General features: G+C 34.3%; 1 protein-coding gene across 6 annotated transcripts in view; it reads right to left on the bottom strand.

Annotated features, from left to right (window-relative positions):
* LOC149804938 (uncharacterized) overlaps positions 1-22,661 on the bottom strand; it is a 210,103-nt gene that overhangs the window by 60,370 nt on the left and 127,072 nt on the right. For all 6 annotated transcript variants that reach the window (XR_016417271.1, XR_016417275.1, XM_089945993.1 and 3 more), the window contains one exon: positions 339-540. Coding sequence is in view for 3 of the 6 variants with exons in the window: in XM_089945993.1 (XP_089802119.1) it covers positions 339-540 (202 nt within the window). In the remaining 3 variants the exon portion in view is untranslated. The remainder of the gene's footprint in view (positions 1-338; positions 541-22,661) is intronic.

The following is a 22,661-nucleotide window of genomic DNA, read 5'->3' as shown; positions in this document are numbered from 1 at the left end:
TTTTAAGTCAAACAGGGGACATAATTTATAAGCATTTTGTTAAAAATTTATTAAAAATAAGACTTTGTCCAAGCCTTCACCATGTACAGTCTCATGCCAAATTTAGCTTTAATTTATCAAGTCATTCAAAAGTTACCTTGCAGAAATGGGTAACACTACACACTATCTCCACGGATTATGAGAGCTAAGAATTCACATAAATATCACAAGCAGGTCACAGTACCTTGCATGTGCACGTGACACTTCATCAGGTCGCAGATTTATGAACTCCATTCATAAAATGAAAATAATGAAAACCTACTTAATCATAAGTGCAGAAAACGTTGAGAAATAAATACCTTCACATCGAGTCCAAAGACGTCAAGATGAGCAGAGTGATCACAGTAGGGCCTAGGCTTGGAGCTACTATTGCTATCAGTTGAATTTAAAGTCCCACTTTGTGTGTTTTTAAAGCTAGTGTTACTGTCTGTGGAGGTAAGAGTCCCACTTGTGCTACTTTCGCCAAATGCAGAACAGTTCTCTAAATGAGAGGGTTTCTTCCTGCAATGAAAGGGAAAGAAATGTAAATTTTATGTGTGTGATTTAGATTTGACATACCTTTAACAATTTTTCAGTCATATCACTACGATGTCTGCAGTGTGACAGTTTATAGTGATGTCTAGCAATGAGGCATAATGCTGAGCACCTAGCAAAGCAGCTGCTAGTACCATTTTTATAAGTCCTTGGCATAACTTGGCCCAGGTTCAAACCTGCGATCTCCAGCATCCAAAGCAGATGCTCTAACCACTTAGGTCACCAGAGCAGTAAATGTCAGTTGTAAAAATAGCAATTAAAAGCTGGTCCCAATAGCAAAGTTAGTGCAAGGATGAACATAGAATCTGGCAGATTTGTGAAGGTAAATTTAACTGAAATGAAAGCTTTCAATGTGTTGTGATATAATGTATGTGCTACTTGCTGCTCACATTGTGCTGTTGCTGTTGATGATTATGATGATGATGGTGGTGGTGTTCAGGTCAATAACAATTAGCCTATATAGTCTCATATTAATGCTATCAGAACCACATTCACTAACATGCTTGAAATAAATGAATCTGAAACTGAATATTTTTTTGATACAATTTATATAAAACTCCCTTATCAAAAATCTGGAACACTATAACACAAGAAAAGAAAATAGATCATCAGGATAATTATGTTTTTTAACCAAAATATTTGTAGTATAACACCACTGGGATCAAACTTGCTGATTGATACAAGTACAACACACAAATCAATAATCACACATTGTGCACCTGTACTTTACTGAATTTAAAGTACTCATCAACTTAAATTACATGCTGAAACAAAGGTCAATCTCTGTCTCCAAAATTCCCCAAAAATGATTTAAGGTGTTTCAATTGCAACCTAAGACATGCCTATATCTGTAAACATGGCTGCCTCATCATGCCTATCTAGCTTCATTCATATAACATACACTAAGAAATTTAATCTGACAGGGTCCATGCCATTAAGATACTAAGATCCTTGACCTTACACTATGGTTGGTGTGGTCTCTTAGGTTGAAGTCAGTGCACTGCACCCTTTATCAATTATGTCTTGATAACAAATCTCTTTCTCTTTAATAACTAACTGTACAAGTACATACAGTGTATTTATTAAAGCTAAATTAACAATACAGTAATTCACTTATTTTTAAATGCAAATATCTTCAGGACTTGAACATGTCCTACTTTAGTTATTGATACGGTCAAATCCTCCTGCTTCTCTTTTTTTATTAGTAATATCCATGCATGTATGGTGAGTAACAAATATTCTGAGCCAAATGGGAAATTCATAATAACTCTTAAACATTTTACACTTTTAATGTCATAAACTAAAATCTATATATATATATATATATATTCAGCATAGGTGTAACTTCTACTGTGAAATATATGTGGTACTTCATTGACCTTCTGCTGCATGAGAATCAAAATTAAATGTGAAGTGCCAATTTCATTTCACACGGCAGGTACAACTGGGTGCAATGTGCCATGGGTTGGGCTCAATAAGAGGATGGAAAAAGAGAAAACAAATCTCCTGTCAAAATGCACCAGCTGGTGCAAGCACATCTTCAAAAATTGCCATTGTTTTCAGTCAATCCAAATGCAAGTTTTACACACAGAAACCAACCAGACAATCCTACTCCAACATATAACATTCCCTTAACATCTTGATCTTCTTCCTTCACCATCACAAGAGAAAATGCATATGAACAAATATCCCAACCTCGATTAAACTTAGATAATATAAGGTGGTCATAAACCCAGACCATCAGACCCTGCCACACAAGGTGGCAATGCTTGGTGCAACTAGATCAACTAGCAACTGGATCTGAACCAACTGACCAACCCAATAACTTAAGTGTATAAGGTGGTTATAAGCCCAGACCATCAGGGCCCATTGCACAAGTTCGTAACCAATTTGACTTAAAATATCACCCCACAATAACTGGAAGGAAAGTAACAACAACCCTTCAATAAACCAGGCACTATAAGGTGGCTGAAACCCTAAACCATCAGGCCGGCTCGCACAAGGTGACAATGATTATAATCCTAGAACTAGTAAAACCCTCATGTAGTTATTAATGTCACAGAGTCTGTTTACATCAATTGAAAATTATTAAGAGCAAATCGACAAACTTGGATCTCTGGAGCCATTCACTGCAGTACCTTCTCCTGCCTTTGCAACAACCAGACATGAAACCCATGTATGCAGTGTATGCAGAAAAATATTGAGTGGTGGCTCCTGTTTCACACTCGATGAGTAAATAAGCAATGCATGGTGTGCACTTTTAAACCCCCCAAATGCGTGCACATATGCTCAGATTAAGGATCAAATCTTGTTGGATGGTGGCTACTTTCCCATCCCTCAAGTGGATGTACGGACGTACAAATTGGTTGAATGGCCACACACATCTATTGTTATAGATCATCATCCAAGATTGTGTACACAATGTCCAAACCATGCAGTGAGCACACAAAATTTTCAGGTATCAAAATGCAGTTTTTAAATTTGACCCATATCTGCTGATTTTCATTTTCATACAGAAGTAGGATAATAAATTATGGCCAAAGCCTGGCCCCCATCTGAATCTAGAATGTGTCCTCCTATATTCTTGGCGAGTTAACTGCCCATTGCATTTTTTAAACAAAACAATGTATTGTCTAATTTGCCTCAAAAGACCTTGAGCATGCCCTCCAAATGCAACATTTTCAATCTTAAGTTTGAGAGTCTTTCAAAATCTTACAATTATTAACAATCAGCCCCCCTTGCTGGTGATTCATTTTTAGGTCTCTCACCCTTATGGAGATTCACTACTTACTTGTATCACAAGCTATAAACTTTGCGTCAAAGTAGAGAATGTGACCAATAAATGGGGGAACACAATGAAATACAGACTGTACACACTGACCTTAAAACCTCTCTTCCTTACAGATCACAATGAAATACAGACTGTACACGCTGACCTTAAGACCACTCTTCCCTAGGGATCTTGACATAATGCACAGACTGTAAACATCAACCTGAAGGCCACTCTTCCTTACAGATCACATGAAATACAGACTGTACTCACTGACCTAAAGACCAAGCTGAAGACACATAAACAGTCTGAGATCACAAGAGCAAAGATGTATGCCAAAATTATTATGAATTCCACATATGATCATACTGAAATTGTGAAATTATTGGAAAAGAAGCTAATATACATGTGAGCCCCTCTACAACAATGTGAATGAAAACTCAATCTTATAACAAAATTAAAAGTATATCAAGCAACTAATGAAAGCAGAACACACTTCAAATGCTTAGGAACATCAACTGTGCTTATCCAACAGAGCAAATGGACACTACAGTAAATGTAATGCAGGTCTTGTAGTCAATGAACACAGACAATTTCAGTAATGAGTGTCATTTCTCTCAGAATTTGATTGTACATGCTTGTAAATGGCAATTATTCATTTTATTTGGATCATCATACATCCATATTCCTATAGAAGGTCATTGTTTACATACCCCAAGAAGAACATAAAGCAACATCACTGTTAAAGTACATTTACATTCAGACGAGATCAATCAACCTTAAGATGTGATCAAGTACAATCCTGACTAAAATATCCCGCACTGTGTTGTCACAAGGAAAGCTATGTATGTTGATAAACAAATTCGTACTAGCCAATACTGTGATGATTAAAACCTGGCATTCCTTTTTCTTGACCCAGTTTAGTACCTGGCCACTATTGTAAAAGTCCATAACTATCAATAATTTTCATCGTAAGTTTCTTCATGACAGTTAAAGTGCTGAGCATCCAATAATCAGGACTGAATAGACTTTGGTTTAAAAAAAATTAATATTCAATTATAAAACAACAATTAATATTTAATTTCAGATGAGTAAATGTGCATGCATGACCTATATGACATTTACTTTAGTTGACATTGGAAGCTGGAGAAAAACATTGCTTCAAATCAAATGGAATCCAAACTTGAGAGAGAAAAGTGTTGTTTGGAAACACTGTCACAAAAAAACTATTACGGTACTGACAAATGGTCTGCATCATGACTTGGAGCAAATATTGCTTATAATGAAATAAATCAAATCAAATTGTTAGTAGACAAATGTTACATTAAATTTCAACTGAAGTAGACTTTGATTTTGAAAGGCAAGAAAACACTGAAAAAAGAGTCAATTTAAAGCAATTTACATGTTTCATGTTTATTTAAACTTAACTGCAATTTCAACATTGTCAAAAAAATAGGTAAAAATATGGCCCCTTGGAGCAAATAGAATTTGAGTCAGGTTTTTGTTTAAGGTCACCTGCCCTAAGCCTGTCTCCGATAAACAAAATTTCTTTGTGCACTGAGGGTATGAAAATATTTCTTATCACTGTTTGCTGAATGAACAAATTTAAAATCAGAGTAACTAGCTGTCCATCACTGAAAGGTATTATAATAATAATAATAGTAATAATAATAATAATAATAATAATAATAATAATAATAATAACAGTAAGTGTTAGTAGTAGTAGTAGTAGTACATGAAGTAGTTAATGGAAATTCCATTATCCTTCCCCTTAATTCCCATTAAATATGAACCAAAACTTTGTCTCACCTCTACTTCAAGACATAGATGAAAACTACTTAATGCATTAATCTCTTGTAGTTTTATTTAACTTACATAATGATAACAAGACAATCTGAGGCCTATTCCACTCTTCTGTTTCCTTAGTCTAAAGCATGTGGGAGAAAAAACACAAAGTTGCAGGTCTAAATCAGCTATCACTCTTTGTCTGATCTACACAGAATCTTAAATCCAACTTGATCTATGAATTTTTTTTTTCTTTCTATGTTTTTCTCTTACATCAAAATTGTCTTGCAAATAAACACATTTCTACCATAACACCACTGTGTAACTACAGTTAGCCTGCCGTGAACAATGTTATTGTAAAATCAGCTGCCAATGAATTGGTACTTGAATGCTGATTAATAGCAAAATACCTTGCAATAAATACTTTATCAAAATAAGCAATGTCCTTAATGATAATATCCAGTCTTCTGTGGATAATTAATTGATCGTCATCAAAAGAATCATCATCGGCAAATGCACTGGAAAATTTGATAGGACATAACTTCACACTGCTGTTGCTTCCTGTTCCTGCTGCCACTGTGCCAAATTTCTGCTAATGGAAAGTGAATGCCAGACTGGATGATCAAAGATCTTCACTGAGGAATATAATCAGAATAACTTGAAGCATCAGTAACTACAAGCTTTCTGATCAGTGAATCAATACATTATTACAACTCTAATGCATCCATAAGTTCCTTTCTGAGTATACCATATATATCTGGTAATGTGTATATTCTATGTACATTGCAGTGTCATACCATATATTTTCATGAACAAGTCCAACTGCAAAAATTACAGACCCTGATCTGCCACTGCACCATGTACTGGCAGATCAGGTTTTATTTTATTTTGTTGTACTGATTACTCCTAAAATACTGCAGAGACCAAGATCTACCCACACATTATGCAATGACAGATCTCAGTCTATCAGATTGCAATTGAATCTGAATTGTATACTGTATTTAATCTATCTTTAAACAACTACTTATGTTTGGGACGAAATTGCTATTATACAAAAAGTAATTTCTCACACAAAGCCTATACAGGTCTGTTGACTGTCTATCAGATGGATTACACCGACCCTCGAGAAATCAGGTACAGATTCATGCTGAAAATAACTTTGTGGGAATGATATCTGAGTAATGCATGGTCGTATATTTTACAATAACAACTGATAAAGCATTTGTAAACCAAAAACTCAAGTTAAACAGAAACTGAAAAAGCATTTGTAAAGTCGATGTAAATTGTATTCATGACCTCGACTCCAATTTAGATCATTATCTAGAGCCTTAAATATGATTCATCTGAATTGGACAACAAAGATGCGAAATTGTCTATTTATCACACCTTGCAAAAGAGCCGGGAGTAAACATACTACCTGAGCAGTGGCACTTATTACAGTACCAGGTATAACCTTAGGCAGCTACCTCATATCAACTAGTATCAACCTCAACCTGGAAAGGGTTCAGAGTGAACTTAATATAATACCAGGTATAACCTTAGGTAGCTACCTCATATCAACTAGTATCAACCTCAACCTGGAAAGGGTTCAGAGTGAACTTAATACAGTACCAGGTATAACCTTAGGCAGCTACCTCATATCAACTAGTATCAACCTCAACCTGGAAAGGGTTCAGAGTGAACTTAATACAGTACCAGGTATAACCTTAGGCAGTTACCTCATATCAATTAGTATCAACATCAACCTGGAAAGGGTTCAGAGTGAACTTAATACAGTACCAGGTATAACCTTAGGCAGCTACCTCATATCAACTAGTATCAACCTCAACCTGGAAAGGGTTCCGAGTGAACTTAATACAGTACCAGGTATAACCTTAGGCAGTTACCTCATATCAATTAGTATCAACATCAACCTGGAAAGGGTTCAGAGTGAACTTAATACAGTACCAGGTATAACCTTAGGATGCTACCTCATATCAGCTAGTATCATCCTCAACCTGGAAAGGGTTCAGAGTGACTACATCTCATCTTTCACAAACCTAAAATGCTTTTTTCTTTTCCATCTGAATCTACAATAAACCAATTTTTTCTCAACAATAAGCATCTCATTTTAATATTAGCATAAATATGTTTGATTAATATGTCATATTAAATCTCTTGAAATCTCTGAATAATAAATGGATGCAACCTCTTCACTGAGGAAGACAAATTCCAGAAAAAAAATCTTATCTAATATACTCCAAGTGACAACTACTATTGATTTTGTCTACAAACTAGACCTAAAAAGAATCTTGAAAATCCTTCTGGCTAAAGTAAGAGAAATCTATTTGGGATAGAACTACATTACATAAATTTCATATTGACTGAGCAGGAATATTTGATCTAAACCTCGAACTGTCATATACCATATGTATCCGCTTATAAGTCAAATCAAACTGTCAAGAAAGATCTTAATTTGCCATAGCAGTATGCCCCTGCAGATCAGTGTCTATGTTGTTTGTTCTACTGATTACTCCTAACAAACTGCACAGATGCAGATCTACTGGCACATTATGCGATGGCAGATATGGGTCTGTGCAGTTTGCAGTTGGACTCACCTTATAAGCAAGTATATATGGTACCTTCAGACTTTAAGTTGATGGTAGCAAGTTAGCATTTTGCTGCTTACAATTCTGATGTGTCAGTAAATTGCTAGCTTGAAGAAAAAGTTTCTTGTTCATATTTTGATTACAAAATAGGAAATATGTTGGTAGACACCAAAAATACCATGATACTTGCTAGCTGAAAATATTACAACTATCAAAACACTTCTAGTACATAAAATTTGAGCCCAGAATGTTGATACTGAATAATGACTATCAAGTGTGACAAACACAAACTTTAACAAAAAATTTTATTATAGTGAAATATGGATAAAGTTTGAGAATTCAGGACTTTTGAAAAATTTTGACACACTTCTGACTCCATATGCATTTTTTCTCAATTAACACGGATAACGTCCTCCAATTTAAAATGAAACTTCCATCACTGAATTGTTATCTGGCCACTTAGTTAACATTTAACTTTCCATATTATGCTTTTGAATACAATATGAAAACATTAATTATTATATATTTCCAAGCCTAATCTACTCTGAGACTCACAATGATATTAAAGGTTAAAAAACTTTATTTCCTAATAATGAATCTACATATCTATATAATGTATGATGACTATACTTACCACAGATACTTGCATACCAGTCAGATCTAATTGCAAACAACACAGGCCCTAATATGCTGTCACATAATGACCAAGCAGATCAAGGTCTATGCTGTTTGTTCTACTGATTACTCCTAACAAGCTGCATAGACTCAGATCTGCTGACACATTATGAAATGGCAGATATGAACCTAGGTAGTTAGCAGTTGAACTGAACTCATACACAAATATATACGGTAAGTACAGGCTTGTCTCCTTGTTTTGTATAGTTCCACCCACCTGTTCCAATGTATTTAAGCTAATAAGCTATTGCACTTGAGAGCTGAGTAAATCAGAGGATTTAAATATGAATCTTGCAATTAATCTTGTTTACACTGCTTAAAATTTTTTAGTGTAATTACATTTGCTGATAGAAAAATTTCCTTTGCTTGATCTGGCTGCTGTTATTTTTGAGAAAAATAGCACTTCAAAGACCTCAAGAACTATATGCTCAAAGCCAATTATGTAATTGGCAACAGTTTTAATTTTTGGCACAATCTGGGAATGATATGCTAAATTTACCCATCACAATCAGTGTTTTGTTCCAGTCATTTAAACCTGAGTCACCTTCCCATACCAAAGTACCAGGTGTATTAATATATGGTGTTTAGCAACTTGCTAATTTCACAATATATTTTCTATTTTAGGGTTTAAAATTAAATTAACTCTCTTATAATTTCCTGTTCAACTTATGTTGTAGCTTTTCAAGAAAATAAGTTGCATACTTGACTTAAAATAGGTTTCAGAACTCTGGGAAATACTGGGTATGAAAATATTTGACAGTTAAATGTTTTATTTAGTCAACATCAACAGACAAATGCCGGACCAGGCTATTACTATTATGGTACTACCATTACATGTACTAATACCTATAGAACACCAACCAATTATTGGCAAAATAGTCCGCATCATCTGTTTTACTTGTTGGACACCCAGGTCTTAAGCCAGCGATCCATCTGACTGCCATATCGTACATAATTCATATCATCATAACTAAAACATTATTTAACATAATATATAAAGCTGGCTTAATAAAATTACTCAAAATCAAAACTGCTATTCCAGCAAATCAGGGTCTTCCCCTTCCAATGGAAAAAGGGGGAAATTTTCTACATAAAGGAGAGATTTAATAAAGTAAACAAAAGCTGTAAATGTAAACATCATGCATGTTTTTTGCATAGGTGTTGAAATTTTGGTGTAATTGGTTAGAAAAAAGTATTCATTTTACAACTACACATCCAAGAACAGATCCTTATTAATTTAAGCAAAATATTTTTCATGGGAACAGTTGACATGATAATATGATGCAGGAGCTCCATAACTTGTTAATAATTGCTCTAGTTGGACAAGTAGTCATTTCATACATCAGCACTCAAGATCTCAAGATAGTCTCAAGTCATTAATAAGCTAGTTACCATGGGCACTACTATTATCAAAAGTCATTAAGTGATTTACTATGTACACTACACTTAAGCTTTCCAGTAAGGCACCCTATTCAACCCAATGTATTGCAGTGCTTTTTAATGTGACAAGTTTTTATACATTTTTTTAAAACCTGAAATCAGAAAAGTGAAAATGGCAGTTTGTCATCAGCTTCTCTAAAAGATTGTAGCTTAATATAACTTAAAACTAATACCACTAATAAAAAAGGGCATATTTTGACACTGAGGTAGCAAAACTGCTAATACCACTAATAAAAAAAGGGCATATTTTGACACTGAGGTAGCAAAACTGCTAATACCACTAATAAAAAAAGGGCATATTTTGACACTGAGGTAGCAAAACTGCTAATACCACTAATAAAAAAGGGCATATTTTGACACTGAGGTAGCAAAACTGCTAATACCACTAATAAAAAAAGGGCATATTTTGACACTGAGGTAGCAAAACTGCTAATACCACTAATAAAAAAAAGGGCATATTTTGACACTGAGGTAGCAAAACTGCTAATACCACTAATAAAAAAAGGGCATATTTTGACACTGAGGTAGCAAAACTGCTAATACCACTAATAAAAAAGGGCATATTTTGACACTGAGGTAGCAAAACTGCTAATACCACTAATAAAAAAGGGCATATTTTGACACTGAGGTAGCAAAACTGCTAATACCACTAATAAAAAAAGGGCATATTTTGACACTGAGGTAGCAAAACTGCTAATACCACTAATAAAAAAAGGGCATATTTTGACACTGAGGTAGCAAAACTGCTAATACCACTAATAAAAAAAGGGCATATTTTGACACTGAGGTAGCAAAACTGCTAATACCACTAATAAAAAAAGGGCATATTTTGACACTGAGGTAGCAAAACTGCCAATACAGCTCAGCTGACTTTCATGCACAAAATTTGGGAACTGATCAAGAGTTTATGCACAGTGGTAGGTAATCTGTAATAGACTGGCATTCCATCCAGTAGTATTTTCTGGTTCTCACAGTAAGTTAACAAAGTTAAAATCAGACACAGTTCTTGCCCTGTAAAGTCATATATTCTTTGTAAAGACTTCCCATTAGGATGTTACATGAAATTCATCATCATGTGCCTTTGGACCCTAAATTTCAACTGCCTTGATTTTGTGATGTATAGAGTGGTGCCAAACAAACCACATTCAAACATAAACAACCACCTGACACTGTGCAGAATCTAAATGAAGGTATATGTTGAATACATTTAATTAAAATACAAGCAACTGGGAATACACCTTTCTTCACAATGGTGTATTCCAAACAGAGCTGGCTCATATTACTAGCTTAATTATTTTTAGCTTAAATGTAGGTTTTGAGAGTTTTCATATAAAGAAAATTTGTGTGCACCCAACTGGATTTTATCATCATTATAAAACATATTCAAGATTTTATATTACACTGGTAATGTAAAACTGCATTTGTTGTATGTTTGCTACCAAACTGATACAACAGCAAAAATCTATGTTTACTGTGGAACTTGGATAATCAGGACACTTTGTTCCAACCCCATTTCCATATAACATTAATGAAGAATCCAGATTATTAAATCTCTCGGAAGAACAATGGCAGAATTTGTTTCAAGATGTTGTTTTTTTGGACACCAATTTTTCTTTTAGGGACCGGCATTCCAGATTAACAAAGTTTTGCTGTAATTACCAGGAAAAATAACTGGTTAATAAACTGATATATGTGCTAGAAATGATTATTAGCATAAAAGTTTGATAGTGTTTTAGGCAGATATTTTAAAGGAAAGGCAGAAAAGTATTAAGATCTATATAAAAACAATAACTAAGAACAATCAAGACCAATGCAAGCAGTGGAATACAAATTTCAGTTCTAACCTACTGCATACCCACAGTAAACTTCATTTCCACTAAGACATAATATTCATGATGGAATCCTACAAATGGTTTAAAAATATAATAAATCATCAAAATGAAGTGTATTACATTGGACCCATTTCAGAAAAACTGAGTGAAACTTCTGTGCTGTGGTAGCCATATTTGAACTGACATATATACCATTCTTGTTTAGAACCAGCTAGACATTGTAAGAGGCCTTTTGACGAAAACATGTTAGTAAGGTACCATTTTTATTTTGGACCAAACAGACATCATGTCTTTTAGTTAAAACCTTATGTTGATATGACCATGCATTCAGAAGCAGTAGTGATGGTAAGATTTTCAAGATGTTGCTGTGGTAGCCATAGTGGATGTCTGACCAGAAACCATTTTCATTTATGACTCAGCAGACCATGTACAGTTTCACTGTAATCCTCTGACAACAGATGAAAGACCATCCCATATAAACTCTTCTAGTCAATGGTCACTGGAACTCAAAATTAAGAGCCTCAGTAAAATTCTAGCATTTGAAAATACCAGGCTATCAAACATAATGCCTTTGACTTGAATTAGGCACTTGTAGTACTTCTGTGGTAGAGTGTCTGATTTCACAACCCAAGATTGTGGGTTTAAATCCAACCCAACCCTCACCAGGCATGTCAGTTTACTCAGGCTGTGTGGGAAATTAATAGTCATTAATGTGTTGCTGTGCCATTAAAAACCAAAAACCATCTAAGACCCCAGTTCCTTTTTTCCACAATATCTCAATAAACTAAGAAATTTCAGCATCACTCAGAAATATCTAATATTGGTAGAAAAACTACTGAGATATGCTGAATTCAAAACTATGCTTTCTTATGCATAATGCGATAGACCACAACGGTCTTAGAGCCTTGCTGCTCAACTGCGTCATAAAATTTTAAATAACTGAAAAGCACAAATGTGCATTATGCTTTACAACAGTATGTCATGTGAAGACAATCTGATACATTCAGGTCCATTTACTAACTTTGCTCAAATTTCCTACTCATGTAACTTTTATTATGTTCAGCATCTGGTTTATGAGCAGGTCAACTATACCTGTAATTAATGTTTTATCAATTTATCCAGTAACAATATAGCATATAGCATTTCAAGTGCAATGCATATTGACTTGAAAGTTACACTGAAAGATCTTTTGATGGAAAATTTGGGTTATGGAGTTCTCTATTGTTCTTTCACAATGATTCAAAATGAATGATACTGGAAATGGCTGAAACCTGAGCCACATGGAAAACTGAATCCTATTACTCTATTTGTTCCCATTTATGCTATTACAAGTCTAGCACACTAGGTTGTGCAAGATAAAAATTTGTTTAGATTAAATCTGGTACCTTATTGACCAAATGATCCAATATCTATTACACAAGGAAGTATAACTCTATCACTACTTCAATTGTAACTGCAAAGAAAGTATTTCAAGTTTAATTAAATAACCAAGTGAGTACAGCACAGGACTTTTAATCCTAGGGTTGCTGTTGTTGTTGTTGTTGTTCTAGGGTTTAACACCATTTTTCAGCACACCGTATGGCCTACAATTGTTGATCTATCTAAAGTCTTGGATTTTATTGCTATTAAAAAATGGGTATAATCAAAGATTCAACATGAAAATTGACTTGGATTTCAAATATTTCAATCATATGCACATACAGCCTGAAGAAGAAAAACAAAAAACTCAACAGCCATTATGAAACAAAAACATGTCCTGCAGATTAGTATATATAAATAATTACAGTTTGACTAGCTGCATGAATTATCCCAGGTTGGTTTTTAGCCTGAACTTTTCACAATAAATAATCTGTCATTTAAATAATAATCAGAGTTTTAGCCAAGTGAGACAATGTTGATGAGCAGATGTTTACCTGTGGCACCTACTAATTCTGTAATATCCTGGACTCTCATTGGACAGGTGCTAAAAGGTATCAGTGAAAGCAGTTGGATTCAAGGATCTGTAAATTAGATGTCCTGCGGCATGACTGCATATAAATGTATACCCAGTGCATACTCAAACCACAGCTCTCAGTTACAGTATTTTGTTCTTCTTTTACACAAGATCTCATTATTATCTTGTCAATTGGCTAAAAGTATGGTATTTATATGTATACAACATGCAACAGCTGTTATTGGTCTATCTAGCAATTACTGCAAACTCATTCATATACTGAGTGCGCCAGGTAGGTGTGGTTATATACACTCCAGTGTGTGATGGGAACCTACATGGTGGCAAAAACTACCTAATCATTTTTGAATATCACAAGAGGAATCTTTAATACTGTCTCCACTATATAGGCAAATGATCCAAAAACAAATTTCAAGCGATTACCAAAACTTTGAGAAAATAATTGTATCACAGAATGTCACTGATTCTCTTTCTATTTATGCTACTTGTAAAAATAAACAAAAAAGTATCTTTAAAGAACACCAAAGGAAACATTTGTCTTTTGCTGAAAGATTTCCTTTCTAGATAAGGCTGAATACATATGTGAAATTTCAAAATGGAATTCATGAATGTTTTATTTCATGAACAAACTTCCATTAGATACAAGACAGGTTTCATTATAATGACATCAGAAATTTACAAACTGTCAATCAATATCACATAAGAAACATTCAAGTGAACCTGCTTTCTGATCCAATTACAAGCTAGATGTGAACACTTACCTGATTAAAATTTACAGGTATAATTAGTTGCTCAAACAAGAGTTTGTACAACTGAAATTTCCACCTGGACAATTTTGGCTAACCCTGTATATAACATGTACAAATAACATGTACAATAACAAATCTTTTCAATCCCAAAGTTTTTCATCAAAATTTCAAGAAATCTTCCAAACTTCCACAACTGTATCCAGTTAATTGCCATTCTTGTCCTTTTTTATACAAATTTTAAATAAATACTTAGTGCCCAGAGCATTCTTTTCAAATGTTTGAGGTTAATTCAACTGAACTATTTGACCTTTGCAGAAATAACCATGTGCCACTCATTAGTATAGAATATCATATAAATTTCAGATTATTTTATGGTGACACATAACCTATGTGAACTGATTGTAATTTTTTTTTAAAATCCTGAAATTTTCATGAAAAATATTTTAGTCATGATTTGAATCTGTAGATGATATATGGTGGTAGACACGTGTCCATGAAAATCATTTGAAGCTTGCACTGGAGCCAGCAATAGCTTTACTCAATGGTCTTGTGGTATTGGCACCATCAGTCAATGGTCTTGAGGTATTAGCACCATTGTCAATGGTCTTGCAGTATTGGTACCACTGGTCAATGGTCTTGAGGTATTGGCACCACTGGTCAATGGTCTTGAGGTATTGGCACCATTGGTCAATGGTCTTGAGGTATTGGCAGCTGTCAGAGTTTGGTGACATATAATGATACATCAATTCCAGTTTTGGTGGAAAGCTAATACATGCTAAACAGGGAAACATTTATGGCAGTAATTATTAATTATACTAATTATGAACTGGGACTAGAATTACACAACTGTGGTTTCAGTATGGAGGCAGATGAACTGAGCAGTATATTATGCATTTCTCAAATATTTCTGATTAAATCAAAAATTTAAATGCTTATCAAACAAACTTTACAAAATTCCAAAACATGCATCTGTTTAACTTAAAGCTTTTGACTGCCAATTAAAAATAAATCTGGGGCCAATTTTGCATGTGTATGTTGCATAACTGTCAGACAAGATGATAGTAGAAGTATCAGGAAAGCATATCTGCATGCATGTTTCAGATTGCTACTGCACATCACTGCAAGAGCACATCATTTATACTGCTTCAATCTCTAAGGCCACCCTTACAAATTCACTTGTTTGCAGTCCTCCCACTAATTCCCTAAAATCAATGCAACTGACTTGTTCCCACCATGATTCATGAATTATTTTTTATTTTTCCCATTAATTGTCAATGTTGGCTGTTTATTTTTTTTTTAAACTATGCTGCAGGCAAAGATAAAAGCTGAAATAAATACCTATGTATTCACTCCTACAACATTAGGCTGACTCAGAGGACTAGGAAACCAATAACATTTCCAGAATAGCCTTTATAAAGTTTAAAACTTTTTAAAAATGATGCAGCATGCAAAGACAAAAACTAAAATAAAACACCTATTTATTCACTACTACAACATCTGGCTCAGAGGACTGGGAACCAAACACATTTCCAGGATGGCCTAATTGAATCTTTGGAGTCTGTTTTTATTGTTAACTGAATCTGACATGATAAAAGTCTATTTCAAGACAGCTGCACTGAAGCATGTTATAACATTGACTGGTTCCTAAATTGGGATTTGTAAACATTTTTTTATAACTCCTTTCATGCCTGCTTTTCCTGATTTAAATATGAACCAAACTGTCAAACTCTGGAAAGGCTGCACCAACAACCATTGCAAAGCTGGAGAGAAGTGCCAAGATATGCCAAATTTCTCTGGAGTCATATCTGCAAAAAATCTACTCGTCTTTTTTATTTTAATGTTGGTGGTGAATAATCTAATGCACTTTCTGTGATAAATGTGTATATGAACTATTTATAGTGTAATCAATGTAACATACCTTAATAAAATCAACTATACAATCTATTTGCAAATTAATAACTTGTAAAAGCTAGGCTTGGTAGGTTTACACCACATTTCTTATAGATAACAAAATAAACAATATTGGACTATAACAGGTATTCCACTTAACAATGCACCAGCAATGACATGGTCTTAGTCTGTGACTACACCTACAGTCAAAAATTACTTTCCAAACTGGTCTCCAAATGCGAAAATACAAGACTTCATCTGACTGGCTTATAAAAGTTGTGATTATGATAATAACATAGGTCACCAGAACATGCCCCCTAAGTGGTCATTGTCAGATCTTCGTGTCTGACAGTGGAGATCTGATTTTAATCAGATTGGTTAATTCTCCCATGACAAGTCCACATCTGATGATTAAAGGTTTGCATAGTGTATTGCATAGTGTATTTTTAATTCTCCAGTGATAAGTCCACACCTGTTGATATATATCGCGGAAACAAGTAATTCTCAGAAGAAGATAGAGGTTATGATGATGTGTGTGTACATTGTCGTCTATCATCGGCATACACCAAGGATGAACAGAAGATTAAACATGAAAAATTATTGCATGCACAACTGCTACAATTTTCATATCATAAGCAAATAAAATTTTCAGACACAAACAATTTTACAAAATGTAGCAATTTATGATTTTATTCAGAAAATGCTCAATAACATCAATAACCGAGACTGTACACTAAGTTTCCTGGCATTTATAATTAAATTTTCACAGCTTTAATTACAACAAAAAGTTTGTTCAATGATTTACAGTCATTTCTTTTTCACGATTTCAAAAATTTATTTGTCACACCATCATATGCACATGCAACTTATAAAGCAACGCTGAGCATTCTCTTTTTAATAAAAATAAATTCTTCACAATTAAATGCAGAGAATTTTTGCAGCTGAGGCATAAAACATTCAATTACATGCTTTATATCTGTAAACTCCAGCCCCTTTCTCATACACAGGTATGTAATTTACCAGTCTCACAAAGTAAGCAGGAATATACTGTCATGCTATTGGCTTCTACATCATTCTCAGTATGTTCAAAGTGCACTATTTTCATCTTGCAAAAAATCACAACATAAAGCATCCTTTCATATGTCGTTGAAACACAAAGAATACATTCTAGGAATGCCAGTCCCTGCCTTTTGTAGGCCTTATCAAGAAAGAGCCAACTATAATATCTGGCTGAAGTCAAGGGCTGTAACTCAACGTAAACAGTGCAGAAAGCTGACAGGCAAATGCATGTCTTATGAAAATCTAGCTGCATACCAAAGTTGCGTCGAACCCAAAGGGAGTTAATTGTGTGAAAAAAAGTAGGTGGGTCTGACAATCAAGGGGCTGTATCAAGCTGCATACAAACTTTGGTTGAAATCTAATTATAGTCACAGAACTTACTGCACAGAAATGAAAAAGGATGGTTTGGGCACTATGAGGCTATCACTCACTCAGCTAAATGATGACATAGAATACCAACAATCAGCGTCTAGTTGCATATTAAATTTTGTCTAAATCCATTATAATTAAGGGTGTTACTGTGTGGAAATAAAAGTTAATTGGACAGATGGATGGATGGACTGAAAGAAGGACAAAAAGATGGATATACAGACTTAACTGAATGCCCACCCCCCTTACAAAATGTTGAGCATAATAAAGCGAATTCAGAGCAAGATTGCTGTACCCTTATTCACATTGTAAAATGAAAATTGGCTCTAATGCTAGAATGAAGAAAATTCAAGCAGCAATAATTTAACTAAATGCACAAAAAGCATTGATAGAACTCTAATTGCTTTCCAGATAAAACAGTGGTTAATATACTGAACACTTACTTAGAACCTTTGCAGTCCTGGGTTCAATTCACAAATCAAGTAAACTGATAGCTAGCAGTTACCACTTGCTACCCAAAACTATTTATTTTGTTCCCCTCTAGATTGTCATTTTGTAGTTTCTTCAACTTTAACAGTTACTTTGAACATTCCAACAACTAAACCAGCATACATGTTATGTGCTTGTTGTAAAAAAATTTTGTTATATATTAATCCAGATTGACATTGAATTAATATATATTGAAATAATACTCATGTTCTAATTCAAATCAAGTGATTCTGAAGATATAATTAATATGACCAACTGACCACACCTACTGCAGTCCTATGGTAATACTCTGCCCAAACATGTAGATGTTCTCCTACAAGAATTTCACTTTTGCTCTAAAATTCAGAATATGCATTTATCAGCTTTTAACCATGGGTATATTAAATAGATGAAATCTAAATCTTCATTAATACCACATGGTCTATCCACCTCTACAAGTTACATTTTTGTATACAATCATCATCATCATTAGAAATGCAGATAATTACCAGAGTGGACAGCTCTAATGTTTGACTGTAATTTCCATATTTGCATGAAGGCCACTACAGTTTATGGGACTGATTATTTAGCATTGGCCCACAACTTGATCTAAATTCCATTACACACTTCTTGAGGAGAACCACTTTCAACTCAGCTTTCCCTTCAATTATCACAGCTCACTTACCAAAACCACTTAGTATGAGTAAACAAATAATTAGAACTGCCTGCAATTTTTTGATGATACTTTAAGTCTCCAGGGCTCTAATCTTGCAATTGTTGTTGTTGTTGGGTTTAATGCCATTTTCCAGCACAAGATAGGCTATACATGGCAGCCAGTATAAATGGTGAAGGATGAACCCAGGAAAACCCCATGAAGAACCACCGACCCACAAGAAGCTACTGGCAAGCTTTCTCATTTTGTAACCACAATTGTTATCCAAAATTATACCAGGCAAAATCTGTCCCACTCAGTGCTATTATGTATGGTGCATCAATGCAGAATTAGAACCAAAAAGGGGTGAGGTTCATTATTGCTCCACCTCTTTTATCGAGAATAGTATTCTCCAGCAAAAAAATAAAAAAATAAAGTTACCCACTTTTCAAAATCAAATTCCATAGAAACATCTTGGATCTGCCACACTGCTGCACATCATTAACTAAGAAATATAGATTCTTCCTTAAGGCTACGTGGTATAAATTGGTGGTACTGAAACTTGTTGTTCAACTGTATTTTTACTCTGAGTATCTTCTGCTGGACTAAATGGTGCACCTTGTATGAATGTGGACATTATTCATGCTAGAACTCAGCTTATCATATTAAGTCTGATATGGTAGAAAAAGTAATTCTATGAGAGCAACAACTTGATTAGAGCTAAGTATAATTTCCAGTTATTTCTCCAAGCTGCTGTGAAACTCACGTAATTACCAGTAATACCACCATGGACACCACTTTCATATACCATGGTCACCTCTTTCATATACCATGGACACCACTTTCATATACCATGTCTGATCCAAATGGCTAAGCCATTTGGAAGAAGACATTGAAAGCAGGCCTTCCATATGGTTGCTATGAAAACCCTACACTACTGCAATGAAAGCCACACCATTGCTATGGAAGTTACACAATTGCTGTGGAAGCTGCACCACTGATATGAAAGCCATCATTACAACCCAAACAAAATTTGTATACAGCATGTCCAGAGAAATATTCCTGCCAGGTCTGACTAGCTCAGCCATTCGAAAGAATAAGCACTCTGCACCATTGCTGCTGCTAAGAAAGCACATCTTCTATCTATTGATTTACTGTATGGTTTTGGATATTATCCCTACCCTGAACAGCTTGCTGGACATGTGTGCTAAGAGTCAGGCAAAATATTTCCAAACAAATGGCCACTTTACTTTGTTCTGATGTAATGAATTGCTAAGGCCAATCTAATAATTATGTCTTGATAAAATGATGTCTTTACTGTAACTGAACTAAGCAGACATCTTCATAAAAGTGTGTTAACATTAAACTGACCATGCTCAAATCTTCAATTTCAAATTTTTGTACTTTACCATATTCAAAAACTTTTGATGTAAGGAAATCATGCATGAAATCTGCAAACCCATAATACCTGAACAGAAGTGATTGGTTTTGAAAACCACCTAATTTCTGAAGGCTAAATCTGGAAGGTAGGTTTTCAATGGAAACCACACCACTGTTCTGGAAACAAGCCCAGATATAACTTTTAAAAAGCATTATCCTAAGAAACTCCTACTATGTTGGACTGAAACTGACTCAGTCAAAGTTTTGCATCTAGTTGCTAAGGAAGTAATACCACTGCTATGAAAGCCACACCAGAGTTTTGACAGAACATGTCCTTTGAAACAATTTACCAAGTTTAATCCAAATAGGAAGAGAAATTTGGGTGGTGAAAAAGTTGCAACTACAAAAAAAAATTTGTGGCTGTATTGCAAGCCACATGGTTGCTAGAGAGTCATTCAGAACAAAATTGTTAAAAAACAAAATAAACATTTCTACTGAGTTTGACTCAAATTGGCCCAGAGATTTTTTAAGAAGTTGGGAACAGCATTGATGATGGTCAGTGAGTGATGGCCAATGAATACTGGGCTATACCATAAGCTGGCTTAGTAGAAACTATAAAACCATCTTGCCACAAGATGCTGAACCAGTAAGAGTACATGGCTGCTGGGATATTAACATAAATAAAATACATCTTAAAAAGAATAGATAAAAAGAACAATTAATCTGGTCAATGGCCTGGTCAAGGTTTTTTTATACTGACTGACCCCATCATTCAGGAAAAGAAAATAGACATAAACGCACTGAGAATAGTTTTTCTTCTAAATCTGCTAAATTTGCAGGGTTCTGAAATTATTTTATCAGAACAGGCAAATCATAAGCCCCTGAAGATTCCAATTTTCACTGGTAGAGGCAAATCATTAGCCCCTGAAGATCTCAATTTTCACTGGTGGAGGCAAATCATTAGCCCCTGAAGATCTCAATTTTCACTGGTAGAGGCAAATCATTAGCTCATGATGAGCCATTTTTTAATCAATATTTGACTGTTAAAAATTATATAATGCATTTAATAATTGCACTACTGGCATACTGGTACCTACCTTAGGATTTAGTGATCTTAAAAACTGAACAAAACAAAACAAATGTGGGGCTCTTTCAAGATGCTGAGCATGATGTCTAGTCATCGGCCTGCCTTACCCCTGGGGTGTTTGTTAATCAAGCCAAAAGAGGTGAAGAATTTTTATGTTTATAACAATTAAAGAACAAGTTTTTTTTAAAGATACCATGACACTAATGGAATCAAGCAGCTGCTACTATGCCTCCCCACAAATTTCTTTTAGTGCAGACTTTTCCTGGAATTTAGCTTAACTATGAAAAATGTTACTTGCATTAAATAGAAAGAAGCATTAATGCCAAATCAGAAAATAAAATATTTTTATGGAGTTCAGCCTTATAGCTTTTAAGTGGGTTGACAAATCAAGCAGGCATGATATGGCTGGTTCTGGGAAGGTTGCCTCAGAGGTTGCCTGCACTAACAATTCCAGTCCTTTCAATCAAGTGCAACTGTTTCAAACAAATGCATCATAACCTATGCCAACTTTTTTAAAATGCTATGTCAAAGATTTTGCTGCACACAATTATGATAGTCTTAGTACATCTGAACTTGCAATTAACAGACTGGATTTTATAAAATAAAATGAAGGAAATATATACAGAACTTAATTAGTGTAGCGATAGTAGACCAGCATGTATAACTAAAAGAAATCCTGATAAAGGTGTATAAGAAAAGCACATCAAATGAGAAAGGGGTCATACAGTATAATTCCATAAATAATATCCCATTTAAATTACATAATTATGTATACATTACATAAGTAACATGTTTTAAAGATCAAAAGAGCTTGACAGCCTACAATATCAAGCTGAAGGATGAAATAAGTGAGTACAAGGCAAAACTCTTCTTGAAAAAAATACTTCCCTACACAAACTTGGTAATTGGAATTCCTAATAGACCTATCTCAATCTGAAACAAAAGTCTGACAGGTGTATAGATCTTCAGCTACCTTGTAGACCTTACATAACTGACATTAATATATTTTTTACATTATACTGATAGATTAAAAAGCCAGAAACATCTAATTTAATTTTTAAATTATTTCACTGTCACTCTAAATCCACATGAAGAATTAGATTTGTACAAGGTACCTAAATGAATTTTTTTTTTCCAGAAGTCAACTATTAGGTTTGTACAAGGTACCTAAATGAAACATTTTTTCGAAAGTCATCTATTAGGTTTGTAAAAGGTACCTAAATGAAACATTTTTTCCAAAAGTCAACTATTAGGCATATTAATAACAATGCTGCATATGGCAATATTTTTGGAACATTACATTTTTAAAAATTGGTTAATTGTACATATTATGTGCAACACAATTTTTTGTGACTCACTCAGTTACAATACATGAGTCATAGCCATCTCATGA

The sequence above is a fragment of the Sinohyriopsis cumingii genome, chromosome 2, assembly GCF_028554795.1.
Source record: "Sinohyriopsis cumingii isolate HCF-2022 chromosome 2, ASM2855479v2, whole genome shotgun sequence".
NCBI classification, from domain to species: domain Eukaryota; kingdom Metazoa; phylum Mollusca; class Bivalvia; order Unionida; family Unionidae; genus Sinohyriopsis; species Sinohyriopsis cumingii.
The sequence above is the reverse complement of the archived record's forward strand: the minus strand, read 5'-3'. Positions and strand labels throughout refer to the sequence as shown.